General features: G+C 45.0%; 1 protein-coding gene across 1 annotated transcript in view; it reads left to right on the top strand.

Moving 5' to 3' along the window:
- Positions 1-18,444, top strand: part of LOC144151507 (uncharacterized) — a 119,603-nt gene that overhangs the window by 24,845 nt on the left and 76,314 nt on the right. Inside the window, exons 7-10 of the mRNA XM_077682582.1 lie at positions 711-749; positions 935-973; positions 3,069-3,188; positions 9,083-9,196. Of these exons, the coding sequence (XP_077538708.1) occupies positions 711-749; positions 935-973; positions 3,069-3,188; positions 9,083-9,196 (312 nt within the window). The remainder of the gene's footprint in view (positions 1-710; positions 750-934; positions 974-3,068; positions 3,189-9,082; positions 9,197-18,444) is intronic.

Consider the following 18,444-nt stretch of genomic DNA (forward strand, 5'->3'; position numbering starts at 1 on the left):
ATATCACCAGTCGGGTAATTGAAAGACCACCTAATATTGAAAGACCACCTATGTATGTATGTGAATAGTCTTGGCACTCAGTCGTCGCAGGTATTCCTGCGTCAATAAACGCAAACATACTACTACTACCGTAATTGGTTAACTGTTTGCTTTTAGGGCGTGTCTGTTCATCGAACAGATTGCAGCATGTGGAATAAAACATATTTCACACCTTCTCAAACTAATGTTGCCTTTAGAGTCACGTTTCAATGCGCAAGTGGTCACATCCCTACAATAGAAGCGACGCTCCTCCAGGATAACACAGATGACATCACCACATCTCGCCTTAGATGCGCCAGCAGACACTTGATTATGCAATTATACTTGCAGTAATGCGCATTATGCATAACGAAACAGCCGAAATATTTTTTTGCAAACTCTTGTTTGCAAAACTCCAAACACTATACAAAATCTAGAAAAACATGTTTTCTGCAGTCAAACAAACTACAGGATAAAAAAGGCCTTCTTTGATACAGTCCCATATCTGGGTGTATGGTTTGTAAACCTCTAAACAACACTCAAAAACATTTTTACAAAAATATGCGAAATGGTAGTACAATGAAAACGCAGAAAAGATTGCAGTATATTCGTGTTCTTGCATTTTCCATGCGTTGTGGTGTATGCATGCGAATGAAGATCTGAAGCCTTTCATACAATTTTTTTTATTTCAGGAACTCCGTGGTGGCACAGAACGAAATTACCACGCACGGGTGAGCTGTACTGCCCTATTCTTTAGTACTCTTTTGTTTTCTGTGTTTAGCCTTGTGCTGTGGCGTGCCTGTGTGTTCCTGTAGTTCAGTAGATCACACAGTTTCCTTTGTACCAGTGAAAGACATTCAGGTGTAACGAAATGTGCATTGTTTTGAATTAAACAAGAATATTTGTATTTCCCTAGGATCAACTCCCTGGTGGAAGCGTAAGGACACTGGTAAGGGTACGTATATTCCACCGCTTCGTGCACGTAAGGAGACACTATGGGGCTGCACATGAATTCCCTTGGTCCGCTACCTCCATTTATGGCTTCATTTTCTGTGAGGCTGGTTAAACGTTTGAGTTGTTCCTCACTAAACGGTAAATGTTTCCTGTTCACACTGTGATATCCAGGCACACGGCAAACAACTTCGAGCGCCAATAAATCCGAAGGGGGTGGTGCAACACCGACCAAACGTGCGTTTCCCACTAATGCCAGACACGTATCATATAAGGTGCACCTTGTCGCCTAAGCATAGCATGGGCTTCATGCGAAGAAATGCAGCAACACAAAAAACGGAATAAAAAATATTGTGGGATTCGTGTGTAAAAAAGTTCAAAGCCCCTTTTAGTTGACGTGAAAGATGGTTCAATTAGGGTGCTTTCTCCCAGGCAACTTGGATCAATGTCCAGAATTCGTAATTATTCAATACGAAAGACGCGGGCTTTATGATGCGAGGGGCGCACGTTCTAGACCGACCACCGAAATCGTTCCTTTTGGTAAGGCGTTTGATGGGCCTTTACTTAACATCATGATTGTTTAGAGAAACCCATTGTTCAAAGCCTGATTTCTGCACGCGTTATGTAGTGACATGGAACACTATCAGTGAGGCATAGAGAGCTTCGCTTCATAACGATGGTACGGTATTTAACGGTTTTTCATCCTTCAAGAGATCGACATCAAAATAATGCTACATGATGAGTCTCCAGATGTAGGTCCAAACAGTTATTCCTTCAATACTGCACATGCGTTGTCTATACGTAGTTCCAAAAAAGTTACGATAAAATTCGGCAATACCTACACGAGGTTCAGAGGGCCGATGTCACATCCGAAGTTGGTGATCCTGCCTTCAGTGATTAGTGATTGGACTTCAGTTATTGGCTGCCTTTAGTGATTTTTGTGATTGGACTTCATTAACGATTCTGTACGAATGGCTGGCTGACTGGCAGCAATTGAACAATGGGTAACCTACCAGAACCGTAAAATCGCGGATAGTCACAGTAAGGCATGGCACTACGCTGAGCCTTCTCCGATCAGCGGTGGCAGGGTCGAAGGTGATCATGGGTTATAGCGTTTTCTTCGTGCATTGCAATGCAGTTGTACGCCAGTATACTGGAGCGCAGGTGGTCATTGCTTTCAGTTGTTAATAAAACGTCATCTGCGGGACCACAGAAATTAACGTGTGCGAAAAGTGCCCTGAAGATACCTTTGCTGGCGAGATCATCTTTCGTGCAGATCAGTATAAGTATATGTATTCACGTGTTTGAAGAATTATAGTGCGAGAGCTGCTTCACATGACGCAATGCACTTCGTGCGACATCTAAAGATAGGACGTTGAAGACACCCAAATCTAGGTCCAAACCTAATTCATGAATACAAAAAAAATTTCAGAAAGGTTTGTTTTACCTGATTTACCTGATAAAATCACCAACAAATAATAAAACTAAACGACACCCTCAGACAGAATGCCTATATTGCTTTGTGGTAGTTCCTCTGCAGGCTGCTGATGTGGTTTGGATTTGTTCCCGTACTTCAAAACAGGTACCCAAAATTTTAAACAGCGGCGTACGTATGGTACACGTTCGTATTTAAAAATTATTCACGATTACCAATCTTCCACAGATGTGGATGACGGCGGTTAGTCCTTCACCAAACATTGTGTCAGGATTTAAGGAGGCATGATTTTGATACATGTACAAATTCTACAGTTTCCCTGGAATGTGAAGAGACACTTCACTTGCTACAGCAAGGGGTAGGACTTAAGCTGATATCGTTCCTGACGCCCAAACATCATTTTCGCTAGTCATTGCGTTCATTTTCAAGTTTCACCAAGCAGGCCACACAGCCCAAAATCACGTACACACATAAACACTACGCATCGTTTTTCATGTCACTGCCTTGTGTGTGTGTCGTCCTTGCTGCGTGTAGCCTTGCTAGCACTGCGTGGTGTATCGTCCCTATAGTTCTGTCTCAGTGCAATTTCCTGTGTGGAGAGAACTGTGGAATCTAACATGTAGCACTTTGCGTATAACGCACGAAATTTTTTTCTTTCTTTCAGCGACCCCACTACCACCGTCATCACCACGAACTCCTCCACCGTCACCGCAACCAACAGAAACGGTACCACCGGAGATATCCCCAAAAACTACCGTGGAAACGTCACCACCAACGTCAGAGGGTGAGATTGTGTTCAAAAACTGAGGCATGATTTTTTTTCCTGCTTACAGTTCATCGCAAGTGTGTCCCCCATGGTTTCTGCGTAAACATGGCCCAGGTTTAGAACATCTATACCTCATTATCAGGAGCGAAAGTAAATACTGCGCACCGCCTGTCGTGAAAGTTCTCGTTTGCTTGAGATTTCGCAGCCTGCCATTTACCAATATCTACTACATTATTGTATGCATTCATTCGCTTTTGCTCAAGAGCGTGCACAAACAGTCTAGCCGGCATAGCATCGATGAGGCGGCTGAGGGACTTAGCGCCGGCAAATCGGACGCTAAATATTCGAGTGGTCACATGGTACGCCGGCAAAGCAGATGCTAAATATTTGAGTGGTCACATGGTTCGCTTGCACTGCAGCGCATGCTCAGACGTCTCAGACATCGTTGAGCGATCAACCGCAGAAAGAAGCCGCCGTATCTCTTGAGCCTTGTCACATAGTAGCGCAGAAGCGAGGCTCCAGTAGAGCCAAAAGTGCAGCTTGCAATACGGCAGCTGAAGGTCACTTGCAATGCAGTGAATGACCAGAGCCTAGCGTACAAAACATTTTGCTCTAAAAACAATCATTCCTTCAAGGACCTGGAGCATTGAATACACATGTAAAATTCGAGAAAGGGTAGGGCGTCTTAATATTGACGGTTTGTTACTCATTAAATATTGGCCTTATACACCAAAGCACTGAGCATACAACTGAGATTATGCACAACCCACTTTTTGGCGCTATTTGTACTAGTATCCCTTGCGCCATTGAACGCAATCATCACCACCACATCATAGCCGAAGTAGAAACGGGCGCAATGCATGATGATTTAAAAATGACTTTGGCAATTACGGTGTTCGGACAGTGTCACTGGCTGCCTACTAATGTAGCAAAAGCAAATCCTGATTGCCTAATATTGGCTTGAGAGTTTCGTAGCAGAAATGAGCAAAGACAAAGCACCAACCTTTTAGTCTGCTCACAGATGTTCGCAAAAGACAGTATTGCACCATTACAAAATCTGACGGGTCATTTACCAAGGTATCTTGATTGATTGTGGGTGTGGCACTGCATATTCCGAGCCCCCATACATAGGCTGTTACCTACTCTGTCGAGATGTTGAAAGTAACGGGTTAGAAACTGGCAGTGGTGCGATCAGAGCCTTTGTAAATCCTTCTGATGGACTCTGCCTGCCACACAGGGCTCTCCAGGACACTGACCACGAGGATAGCCTCATTGGACCTAGGGCCGTTACCCACGTCTGCATTATGCTGCGCGGGAGACCCCTAGACAAGATAGGACCCGAAAAAGGGCCCGCACCAAGACTATATTCAAGCCCCAATCAAACATTGATTTCACTACTTTTGACAACTTTCACCCTCTCCCGGTTATGCAAACAGCCAAAAGGGGCACTCCTGCAGCAAGTAAATTTGGTTTCTTAATTTCGAACCTTATTCAAAATGTTGTAGAAAAAATTAAGAGGCGCAAAAGGTATGTGAATACATGCTGACTCAAGAAAAAGAACAGTCCTCTAACCTTCCTAACTTACGAAAGCTGTGTGTCTTCGAAGTCACCATCACACCTCCCAAAACCGTACAGCTGTCGGGGCCTGCTGGTATGATTCAGAGCTAATTCATTTATGGATTACCTATGCCAGAATTCCTTGTTAGTTATCCCCCTCGCCCTACGGCAGGTGCTGAGCCACTCAACGGCTTTGTCAAATGGCATCTCCTGCAGAACGTTCCAGTCGGAAGGTGCTGCTTGGAGTCAGAACGTGCATACAGTCTCGATATTGACATTTGATAAAACAGTGTTGATATATGTACTAGTGTGCGGGGAAAACCCACTACCTCGTAGTAAATTTCAATGGTTGCGTAACTGTTAAAAAAACCCTTGCCGAGGAACATAACGTGTGGGAATATTTTGACAGTCTCAAGTTGCCATTGTACTGAGGCCAGAGGCCACTGTATAATAATATAAAAAAATAAAATAAAATGAGCGTCCAATGACTGCGCTTTTGCAAAAGAAAAAAAAATAGCGTAAACATCATAACAAAATAACGCGAAAATACAATCAATATCACAGTTCATGTAGAAAATACTTTTTTGTTTTACGTTTAAAAGTGGCTGCCGATGCAAGCCGTTGAATCATGTGAATTTTCCCATGATGGCTGTGAGAAGGTTAGGAATTTGCCATTTTTGTGTTTGCGTGCTCTAATTCGTTTTAGTTCGTGCTCTACGAAGTCCTGAGACCGGAAATATATGCCCCTTCAGTATCGGGTAATTAGAACGTTTCAATGATCATCCAACAGAAAGCTGTCGGAGAAGACGATTCAGCTGCTCTAATAGTTTAAAGTTATCCAGCCTACTTAAAGCAATGCAAAAATTTAAGGAGGAAAAAAAATCAATAAGCATAAAAGTCAAAGTACCCCATTCCCACCTAGAAGCAGGAAGCGACATGCACTGCTTCCCCCTTGAATTTACCCTAACGCAGCTCTGGGTGGAGGCGGAGTAGTGTCTTTCTTGACGGGTGGCCTAGAAGTCAGAGGAGATAGCTTCCCTGGAACTCACCCGTCGGGCTACCACTAGAAGCACCTATCCTAAGCACACAACGTGCGTTGTCTGAGGATGATGTGGTCACAATCAGCAACACTGGCAGTGGGCCGTACTGTCTGGTGCTGTTAATTCGGCCCCAGAACTTAGGGCGTGAGCTCGCTTTGGAGCACCTAGCGCTCCTTGTATTTGGGGTCAGTCACACAACACAAACACACCATATCTGTACCCCAGTAGTGTCAGACGAGTACATGTATTTTGCTACAACTCCATACTAGCGATGCCCACTGAAAAGTTCCCCAAAGACTGGCAAGGAACTGTATCCTGTTACGTCAAAGGCTACACAATAAACTATTACGCCCAAGCATAGAGCTCTCCAAACCGTAATGGTATTATAAATTGTAGTTCTATAGTATTCTGTGAATCTAGACTATGTACAGTGGAACCCCGTTCATACGTTTTTACCCGGACCGGGAAACAAAACGTAACAATCAGGAAAAACGCAACAGCGAGGAAACATCGCCTCTATGTGAGCTGAGCAGGAACTATACAAAACCAACCTAGCAGTCGGGAAAAGCAACACTAAGGAACGTAAGATCGGGGTTCTACAGTATGTGAGATTGTCAACAAGCAATCGAGTACTGCTTTTCTCCAGTCGATGCATCTGAATTGCAAACATGCCAACTTTCTTGAACAAAGACTGTCTTCCGAAAAAAAAAGGATGCCTGAGCCCACTCCTCCGGTGAACTGACTGTTCGCCACTCCCCAGTCTTGATGCGGTTGCTAGAGTCATTTTTAACTGGCCAGAATATACTTCTTATACACCCTTCGGGACCACTGCTCATCTCAGTCAGGATTCTATTCCTCAATAAATAAACTTATCGAACCTTTCGTTTTAATGGGTATTCTACATTGACACAATAAACTCTAGTGGTCTGGAAGAAAGAGTCACCTAAATGTTTTTGTTTTGCCGTCCGCAGATTGCCTTTTTAATACCACGTCAATATTGCGGGATAAAGCGTAGCCTATATTTACTTTGTTCTAGATCTTATTGGTGTTGGTACAAACCATTCCTCTTCTATTTCAGACAAATATAAAATAAAGCGTTGCAAAAGGGGGAAACCCCCACTGCCGTGTGCAATAGCAGGTAACCGCAGACCCTTTAGGGAACGAGTGAGGTTCTCCGGCTTGCGTAGAAGGCGCCAGAAACTTTTGGTTTTTCTACTGCAGTTAATGGAAGGCCTTGCACATGACGTTTCTTACACTTAACATGATAATATTTACGCCTCATAACGTCAATTTCAAAGTTCTACATCAAGTTTTTTTACATCTTTGCGCTAATCGTATTTTTTCTTTATACGAGGGACCGACGATTGATTCCGGTACGGGAAGCCCTTGTTTTTTTCACTTCACTCATGATCATTCATTATCGTCAGAGAAATTTAGCTTCTCTGCAGGGCATATTGGTGTACAACGGCATCAGCCAGGAGACGAAAACGTCGCTTTTAAAAAATCGAAGTGGAGGGATGGTTTTTTTTATGGTTTCTTCAGCGTGAGCGCAAGTATACAAAACAAAGGTAAAGGCCAGCCACTGCAGAACACCTTTACCCCGAAAATTCTTTCCTTGGCACTTTTTGTGAGAAACCGGTTTAGGCTTTGGACGAATTCCATACCTAGCTTGTCCATCCACGGTTAGCTATACCATAGTTTGTTAGTTATCCCTTCGCCTACGGCAGGTGCTGAGCCACTCAACGGCTGTGTCCAATGTCTTCTCCTGCGGAACATTTGACTCGGAATCTGCTGTTTGGAGTCAGAACGTAATTACACTTACTTTTGCCGCCCAGCTTTGATAACGGTGCAACAGATGAGTGAAAGGAACGAGGTTCCGGTGAATACGACAATCCATTACGACTTCGTGTACCCCGGCCGCTTTTAGCACAGAGCCAGAGACGCCCCCATCCTCAACAAAACGAATGCATTCCTCAGTTACAAGGTGCTTAGACACACGGTCTTCATTTTGCAACTCCGACAAGAGCCTATGGGTGTTTGCTGATTGCCAATAGCGAAGAACTACTTTGGCCCCACTTTCCACCTGCGTCCCCTGGAAGTACCTACTGCTCCCGTTCGAAAGATGAGGAAAGTATGCTCCTTCCCTGCCTTTTTATGCTGTGGTGCTAAGAGACCGTTGGTGATTGGACTTCAGTATCGATTCTGTACGAATGGCTGACGGACTGGCAGCCGCGGAACAATGGCTATTCCAGGAATGTACCAGCACCGTAATATCGCGGATAGCTGCAGTAAGGCAGGATGAAACGTTGAGCCTTCTCTGATCAGCGGCCGCACAGTCGCACGTGATCCTGGGTGATAGCATTTTTTTGTACATTGCAATGCAGTTGGACGCCAGTATACTGGAGCGCACTTGTTCATTGCTTTCAGGTGTTCCCTAAACGCCATCTCCGGGACCCAAAAAATTGACATGTGCTAGAAGTGGCCTGACGATACCTTTCCTGGCGAGATCATCTTTAGAGCAGACCAGTATAACTAAATGTATTCCCGTGCTTGAAGAAATATAGTGCGAGAGTTGCTTCACATGATGCAATGCACTTCGTGCAAGACATAAAGGTAGGACGTGAAGACACACAAACCTTAGGTTCAGACCTAATTGATGAATGTGGAACATGTGAAGAAAAGTTCGTCTTCGCACATCATTTACCTGATGATAAAATCCCAAATAATGAAATCAAACAACACCCAGAAATATAATGCCTATATGGCTTTGTGGGAGTGTCTCTGCAGGCTGCTCATGTGGTTTTGAAGTTGTTCCCGTACTTCAACAGAGGTACCCAAGAAATTAAACAGGGACGTACGTACTGTACACGTTCCTGTTTAAAAAGTCCTTACGATTACCAGTCTTCCACAGATGTGGATGACGGTTGTCAGTACTTCACCAAACATTGTATCAGTATTTAAGAAAGCATGACGTCGACACATGGACAAATTCTACAGTTTCCCTGAAATGAGAAGATACCTCCATTTCACTTGCTACAGCAAGGGGTAGCATTTTCACCCTTCATTGCGACCATTTTCAAGTTTCACCAAGGAGGCCATACAGCCAAGATCACGTACCTATATAAGCACCACGCATTTCTTTTATGTCGCTGCCTTGTTTGTATGTCGCCCTTGCTGCGTGGAGCTTTGCTAGCGCTGAGTTGTGTAACCTCCCTCCTAGTTCTGTCTGAGCGCAATTTCCTCTGTGGAGGCCATTGTGGAATTGAACATGTAGCGCTTTGTGTGTGACGCGCGCAATTTTTTTCTTTCTTTCAGAGACCCCCCCACCACCGTCAACACGAACTCTACCGTCACCGCAACCAATAATAACGGAACAACCGGAGATATCACCAGAAACTACCGGGGAAACTCTACTACCAACGTCAAAGGGTGAGATTGTTAAAAAACTAAGGCATTATTTTTCTTTCCCTGCTAACAATTCATCGCACGTGTGTCCTCCATGGTTTCTGCGTAAACATGGCCTAGGTTTAGAAAATCTAAATCTCATTATCAGGAGCGACAGCAAATACTACGCACCGTCTATCGTGAAAGTTTGGTTTGCTTGAGATTGCGGAGCCTCTCATCTACAAATATCTACTGGATTATTCGATGCATTCATTCGCTTCGTCGAAAGAGCGTGCACAAACAGTCTAGCCGGCATGGCATCGATACGGAGGCTGAGGGATTTAGCGCCGGCAAAGCACACGCTAAATATTCGAGTGGTCACATGATTCGCTTGCGCTGCAGCGCACGCACAGACGTCTTAGACATCGTTGAGCGATCAACAACAGAAAGAAGCCGTTGTTTCTCCTGCGCCTTGCCACATGTTACCGCAGAAGCGAGGCTCCGGTTGAGCGAAAAGTGGAGCTTGCAAGACGGCAGCTGAAGGTCACTTGTGATGCAGTGAATGACCTTTAAGAGTCTAGCGTACTAGACCTTTTGCTATAAAAGCAACCATAGCTTCAAGGACCTCGAGCATTGAATAGACATGTGAAATTCGAAAAGTTGACGTCTTCTTAAGATTGGCGGTTTGTTACTCATGATTACTGGCCTTACACACCAAAGCACGGAGTATAGAAGTAAGATTATGCACAACCCACTTTTTAGCGCTCTTTGGACTAGTAGCCCTAGCGCCATTGAACACTATCACCACCACATAATAGCCGAACTAGAGACGGGCGCAATACATGATGATTTACAAATGACTTTGGCAATTACGGTGCTCGGACAGTGTCACTGGCTGTCTACTAATGTGGCCAAAGCAAAAGCTGACTGCCATAATACTGGCTTTAGGAGTTCGTAGCAGAAATGAGCAAAGACTAATGACCTACCTTTTAGTCTGCTCACAGATGTTCGCAAACGACGGTATTGCACCATTACAAACCTTATAGGTCATTTACCAAAGTATTTCGATTGATTGTTGGTGCGGCACTGCATATTCTGAGCCCCCATACATCGACTGCTACCTACACTGTCGAGATGTTGAAAGTAACGGGTTAGAAACTGCGAAGTACTTGCGGCTACCGTTCGAAAGGTGAACAAATTGTTCCGTCCCTGCCTTTTGATGCTGTGGTGCTAGGAGACAGCGACAGGTGAAATCAGCAGCCCCAGCGTACAGCCGCTCAGCTGGCGTGGCGTCGAAAACTCCAGTTTTTGGGCCCTCAGCCAGTCGTAACCTCGTAGGTAGACAGAACAGCGAAGAGAAAACCCGGTTAGGGCATTTAAGCTTTTACGAAGTACATTGTAGCTTTTTCAGAGCTAAAATGTACTTCTCAAGCTTCATTATGGAAATACCGAAGCTGAATATAATATAACGCCTTGTTGAAAACCGCAATTTGCCGTTTAAAACTGCAATTTATGTGACCTAAACCGCAATATATTGCATATGTATTGTTTACATTTCAATTCAATGCAAAGTACTCCACACAACAGTTCGCAAACACTTTTCGGAACTCCACCGACAACACATCTCACTCCAGCCGGCCGTTTATCTGACTACTTTTTGTTTCCTTTTAATTGCGGTTAGGTACCTATCCTATTAAAGGAGTAGAACTCAATTACAAACTGACACTATATACCAGCGTCCCCGTTGTCTTTTTTGATTTCTCATTTGTTCCTCTAACCGAATTCATTGTTTACCTCTACGCCACATTTGACGATGTTTTGCACTCTTTGCCCTTGTTGACTTTGCGATATTATTAACATAACCATATCATCGTCAAACGAAGGATAAAACCGAGGCAATGGTGGAATGACCAGTGAGCATCTTACAGGCAAACCGGGTAAGTGGTCGGGCCAGGCAGATTGGACTTCCAGCGAAAAGAGAAAGCTGAACTAAATCACTGACCGATTATCTCTTACATACAGCCACACAAATAAACAACTGTATACACACGTGGAGACAAAGCGAGAACTTTGGGCCAACACTTTCAGTGTGTCTGCCGTTCATACCATTACGTTTCTTACGCACAATAACAAAATGCGGTTTTAACACAACTGTACCTTTACTAAGCAAGACAAATTCGCTGCAGTTTTCGAATGTGTACTAATCCATGTGCTGCTAGCATTACGTACGAAATGGACAATAGATCTATGAATACACCCTCTACCCAATTATTTGTGCTCAACGAGGTGTTACAGGTAGGGCGTTTGTGAGAAAGACGAAAGCAGGCATAATTGTTCTATAATAAAAGCAAGATAAGTAAATTTTACCTAGATGCTACAGGCTTTTCGCTTTCACTTGCTACGGAAGAAATCATCAACGTTCTTCTGATGTGCCTTAACGTAATTATCATCTGCCATACCACCTTTAATTTTTAAGGCGGGACATTACACACCCGTGTTGAACTTATTACTTACCGTGCGTAATTCCAAGATGGTATACGTCAGGATCTTTACATTTTTTGACGTTTTAGACTGAGGGCCTTGTACACCCCCATACCAATGATTTATTTTGTAACCGCCTCACGTCCTTTGAAGTTGTATTTCCCTGACAGAAAGACTTCAAGACGCTATACGCCATCACTTTCTCTAGAATAATTGAATGGCAGACCCCTAAACCCTTCGGTATTTTTAGCAGATGAACGTATGTTTCCAACGAATTGTTTTTTAACTTACATTCAAGATATCGCATATTAAACCTTATTGCCTACCGCGCACCATTCTAACAAAGTATCCTCCAGGATATTTATTTATTTTTACGTCGTTTTAGACATAGGGTCGTTTACGCCCCATACAAATGATTTATTTTTGGCCCTCTCACGTCCTTCCAAATTGTATTTTACTGACAGAAAGACCACTCACTCTGACATGGCGCTCTTTTGCCTAGATGCCCTTGTGCCATTAACGCATACCTACATGTATTCTATGCCGTTGTGCCACACACACATACATACATACCATCGTTTGTTTTAAATGCTGTAGATTGCACGAGGGCAAATGAATAACGCAAACATACCATTTATTTCTCCGGCGTTTGTTTCCTAAACGTTTGCTTGTTTTCTGGTTCTAGTTCGAAACAGCCCAGCCACGTTTGCGACCGGTGTAAAATCGCTTGGTGCGATCAGTGTGAAATCGCTTGGTGCTCGGGGCCTTAGTCCCCTTGAAACCGAGGGTAGAATAAAAGCGTCCCAGTGTGTCCCAAACGGTCCCTTTCTTGTTCGAACAATGAGCATGTACCGAGCCTGCTGGTGCTCCGTAATTTGCATTCTTGATTAGGATCATCCGCAATTTTGTATTACTGCCCTTTACACTTGCGTATACAGCACTTTCAGTAACGTAAATGTTGCATGCTCATGATTCTCTCGTATTTCATTGTTTTGTTGGTCAGTTTTTTGCGCACGACTACACACTGTGTGCTCATGGTTAGGCGTGCATGGTTTTATAGCTTAGATATTCCTTTACCGAGACTACCAAAACCTCCGTATCAATGTCATATAAAGTTAACATAACAAAATGACCTTCCATATTATCCGCAAAATGGGTTATTGTTGTGTTTCGCCCGAAACATTTTTAATACCCGAGTTCAGGGCAGTCCCATTACTTAGCATAAGTTCGTAAATCCTCCTCAAAACATTTATCCAATAAAAATATTGAGGAAAAAATTTTGATTATAAATCCTGAGAATATCACCAGTAGGGGGATTGAAGACCACCGAATAATCTTGGCACTCATTAGTCGTAAATAACCTTGCGTCAATACAAGCAAACATGCTACTACTGCCGACAATTCCTTAAAGGTGTTGTGCCACCAAATTTTAACTCTGTAAAAAGCCTGCTGTAAGCTTCCTCTGCATGCAACGACCCTCAACACGAAGTGCTGGGTACCGCAAGCGCTGAATAAATAGTTTAATTCGCTTCTAAAAATTACCTAAATGCTCTTCTGGAAATCGGGACCCATCGCTAGCGCCACTAACCATGACGTCAGTGAATTGCCAGCCTAACAAAGTTTGTGACGTCATACAACGTTAACGACTCGAGCGACGTCAACGTGAACTCCAGTTACCACAGTTTGTTTGGTCGCTTGGTCGTATCAAACACACTATGCCAACACGACGGCGACGACGACGCGACGCCGACGAGTCGCCTCGCCAAACCATCGGCCAACTGCCGAATTGCCAGACCGCGTTGTCACACTACGCCGACGGCGACACAAACACGTCGGCCGATGGAAAGTCGCCGTAGTGACTTACTCGCCGACCGAAGACGCCAACGAAACCGGCGCCTTACTGGTCGCCCGGCGCGTCGTCGGGAATCGACCGAGAAGCGAAAACTGCGCCCCGACAACATTCGTGCCGCAATGAACGCGGCTCTATTTTGTTAGTTTCTGGAGTGTAATAGTAAGTTCCATGAAGCCCATACAACTCAACACTAGCGCTAATGCGATCAGTATTTTGGCGTTCGACGCTTCGGCTGTGCTCTTCGGCGACGCCGCTACCGCCGCTACCCCGGAACGCGTGTGCGATCGGCTCGCCTGTAGAAATATAAGGTCAGTTTCGTGCAGAAGAAGAGTTACGTAGGGTAATTTGGGTAATAAGAGATCAGAATTGGCAAAGGTTTTTAACGTAAAACGTAAAACCAAAGTACGGCAAGCACTATCCCTTCAGTGCAAAATCGCAGTCGCAGCCGGGCAAACTTATTTTTGCGAGTGCTTTCGCAAAAGAGCAGAGTTGATACAAGTCAGGAATTCTGTAAACTATCTAGTAAACACCGACGTACGACTCCAAGAATGGGCCTCCATCTGGTACACCGGCTATAGCGCGGTGTGAAACCGTTTACTCGGTGGCTCAGTGTTCTCGCGCGTTGCGCCTGCCCGGTCAACGTTGCTGGTTCGATTCGCGGTGGGGGCAACATTACGGTTGCGCAGCCAACGCAACCGTAATAAACGTGGGCTCGGCCACACAGCCTCATCGGCCGCCTACACCATCATGACTGTTTGGTGAAACCCCTTGTGCAAAGCCGGTTTTCTGCATGCGTTATGTAGGGACTTGGAAAGCTATTGGTGAGGCATAGAGAGCTTCGTTTCATATGTATGGTACGGTTTTTAACTATATAGCCCTTTTAGGGTCTGATGTTTCTGTGGCTGTTAGCCGTCCGTTATCACCACTTCTCATCAAGGGTACGCGGGAACCCCTCATCGCTGACAGCCGGAAACTACGACTGAAGCTGATGGATCGAAAGGCTCGCCTGGATCTTGAGCTTAGGCACAAGCAACTGATATGTCTGAAAGGGGGCCAATCATATGACGGCCGAGACGGTATAAAAGATGCTTGAATTCAGCAGGCGCTGCTCCTTGCCAGTGAAGTTCGTTCTAAGCTATTTCGGTGGTACAATGACCGGAAGACAGTCGCCAGCCATGCCCGCAACTGACGCCATCACACTAAATTGGTTCTCTCATAGGAACTAATGCCGCCACTCGAAAGACAGTCGCCAGCCATGCACGCAACTGACGCCATTGCACTAAATCGGTTCTCATAGGAACTAATGCCGCCACTAACACTGTTACCGAACTAAAAATGTTACAGAAGATAACGCAGGTCTCTCAAAAACCAACGAACATTGAGTTTATGACCAGAAACAAAATTAAATGTTTCCTAGTAACAACTAAACTTACGGTATACAGTTTAAATATATATCAAAGGAGCTTTCCAGTTTTTTTGTGGCTCCGTCACCACGCAACGTGTGTCGGGCAAGCTATTAATGGCGCAACCCTGCGAAGTTAAAGTACCGGAAATACCGCATCCGGAAGAACACTCACGCAAAAAAGTAAGGCGTGAACCTACTATAAAAGGGTTCAGCCGTCCTCACAATCCCCAAAAGGCAAAAAAATATTCCACCAATCGGGCAACATTGTAACTCGTCTAGGCTAGGGAACGGTAGCACGGAGAGAAAACCCCGCACGGGGCACCTTGAGAAATCTTGGTGACGGTATTGGCGACAGCGCGGACCCCGAGCCCCTTACTCACGCTGTAACCGACCGTGGTAATCGGTTTTAAGGTGAAGTGTAGAAACCTCAAACGCTGGCCATCGTAGCCCAGGTCAAGCTCCGGCGGATCGGCTCCTTGTATACCAGGCAGGGAGCTCCGGGACCTCTCTAGCTAACAGGGTAAGGCTCGAGATAAAAGTATCCCATTCCCTGCTGTATACTGTAGCATATGCTATATTCTAAACCCTCCCAACCAAATGATCTAGCCCTGAAGAGAGCTCGCTCCGAAGTAATTGCTTTCCCACCACTTTCTGCTGAATTTGTTTACAAGACCTGAGAACTTCACTCCTTTCCTGATACAGTCCGTTGAGAAAAAGGCACCAACCACCAGTAACTACAAGGCGAAGAAGCTAACATCAGGCGACATTCTCGTTGAAGTGCAAACCAAAGAACAATCCAATAAACTCCTGAGTCAGAGTGAGATGCATGATATCAAAGTGTCTGTCCCGCCACACCGAAGCTTAAACCGCTCGCAAGGTGTAATTTCTGAACCTGACCTCTTGAAAGAGACCGATTCCGACATCCTAGATGGCATTCGTGACATAGGGGTTACTGCAGACAGGGGAATGATGGTAAGGCGTGAAGGAAATAAATATCCACGAAGCCTGCGATTCCAACTTTTGATCGGAGCACTCTTCCCCAGTTAGTCACTACAGGATTCTTGCATTGCGAAGTTCGACCATACACCCCCAACGCACGCCGATGCTACAAGTGCCAACGGTATGGGCACACTACAGCCCTCTGCCGAGGACGTCTGACGTGCCCCAAATGTGCAGCGGACGATCACCCATCCGAAAAGTGTATATCTGATGAGCTGAATTGTCCCAACTGTGAACAACCGCTCGTAGCCTATTCCAGAAAATGTGAAACGTTCAAAGCAGAAAAACAAATCATCAATCTCAAAGTAACACAAAACATCTCCTACCAGAAAGCGCGGAGAAAACACGCCATGTTTTCTCCTAGATATGCCAACGCAGCTCGCCAGGGAGGCGGAGCCGCTTCCGGTTTAGATGGTGACCCGGTACAGCAGTGCTGACTTGGTCCCATCCTCGGCGCCCGCTGTGGTTCCCTCGGCAGCCCAAAACGTTGTCACACTGCCTGTGACTTCAGCAGCAGTGGCGACAAAGACTTCTGGAATGGTGCGGCCACTCTGGTGTCTGATGCACCCACCCTCAGTGTTCCTGAGAGGTTAGGGAACATGGACTCGGGTGGCCGACTCCACCCTCCACGTTTGCCGTGCCGCATTTTGCGCCTCCATTGCGCGCGGCCAACAGACGCCAACCCTCTCGGAGCACGCTAGAAAGAGCCTGACCCATCAGCTGCTCATGGGGCGCCCGTTGATGAAATGGATGTAACGCCGTCCCCGGTGGCACCAGAGCTGTCGAGGGAGCGGCGCCCCTCAGTTCAGCGTAGAAAACAAATAACAAGAGTAACAGGTCCACCACGCAATAAACTGAAGTAAAAAAAGAAGCACAATCTTCCCTAAAACGAAATCTATGTTGCAAAACATTATAGTGTGGAAGTGTAGGGGCCTGTTGAAAAATCTTGACGACATTTACAAACTATTGTCAGAACACAAGCCAGAGTTAATTTGTTTTTATGAAACACATCTGAACGCAAATCACACACACTTTCTGACAGAGAACACGGTTTTCAGAAAGGATAGAGATGGCTCCACTCACTTCTCCAGAGTTGTTGCCTTAGTCATTTAAAAGTTCATTGCTTGTCATCAAAGAAGCCTGCAAACTAACCTTGAAGCAGTTGCCAGGAGGGCGATTATCTTTAATAAGCTAATAATTGTTTGTTATTTGTTATACCCCCAGAATGCCATCTCCAGGCTAATGAATTTGAAACCTTAGTTGACCAACACCCGCCGCCTTTGATACTGATGGGTGATTAATTCTCATCATCAACTCTGGGGTTCTGCACGTGCCGATACACGAGGAAGACCTATAGAAAAATGCTTGCTATCTTCAGCAACTGCTTATTTAACAAAAAACAGCCGATTTATAACAACACAACCTACAACAATTACACCGCGATCGATCTCGCAATAGGCTCATCAACTACTCTCTTTCAATTAGTAGAGTGGAGTGTAACACGAAATCCCTACGGTAGTGACCGTTTTCCTGTTGCATTAACTGAAATAGATAGCCCCGCAATTCCAACACAAACGCAACGATTTCGTGAAGAGGAAGCCGACTGGAAAAAAGTTTAGGGTGATGTCCTAACGGTCGGATGCCTCAATAGAAAATTTAGATGTTCATGAAGCGACAGATATGATTACTGCACACTTAATAGAGGCAGCACATTCTCCAATTCCCCAAAGCTCTCGTAGAAACAACAAACGGAAGGCCTTGGTGGAACGAGGCGTGCAAGATAGCTCGCAAACAACAAAAAGCCTGGGCAGCCCTCAGAAGGTATCCCACTACTGAAAATCTCGTTCCCTTCAAGCTCGCAAAGGAAAAGGGCTGCCGAATTATACGAGAGGGGAAAAGTGACAGCTGGAAACCATTTATTTTTTCCATTAACTCCTGCACTGATACTCACAAAGTTTGGAAAAGAATTAGTGCACTACAAGGAAGAAACACAAACAACCTACCACTTGTTAGTACAGCTGGAGCCACGCTTGGAGATCAAGCTAACGCCCTTGGGCAACACTTTGACAGTGTCTCCAGCTCTGCTCAACACACTACACAACTCTTGAAAAAAAAAGTTAATGGAACGGCAGCCTCTGCGGAAAAAGACCGCGTTGGCTACAACTGCCCGTTCACCTAACATAAGTTTGCAGTTGCACTTTCGACCTCTAGAAAAACTGCTCCAGGGGCCGACAAAATAACACATGAAATGTTAAAACATGTTTATCAAGACACTCAAGAAGCAATTCTTTTTTTTATTCAACAAAATATGGCAAACAGGACGCCTTCCCAAATCTTGCAAAGAATCAATTGTAGTTTCAATACTAAAAGAAGGGAAAGATACCTGTTTACCTGCCAGCTACAGGCCGATTGCATTAACGAAGTATTTATGCAAGCTTTTGGAGAAAATAATCAGGGCCTTGTTTATTTTTTAAAGCATAACGGGATTTTAGACAAGTGTCAAGAGGGCTTTCGCTCGCGAAGGTGTACAACGGATGCCCTTGTGGCCTTTGAGGC

The sequence above is a fragment of the Haemaphysalis longicornis genome, unplaced genomic scaffold, assembly GCF_048455015.1.
Source record: "Haemaphysalis longicornis isolate Haplotype H1 unplaced genomic scaffold, Haemaphysalis longicornis Haplotype H1 scaffold_9, whole genome shotgun sequence".
Classification (NCBI taxonomy): Eukaryota; Metazoa; Arthropoda; class Arachnida; order Ixodida; family Ixodidae; genus Haemaphysalis; species Haemaphysalis longicornis.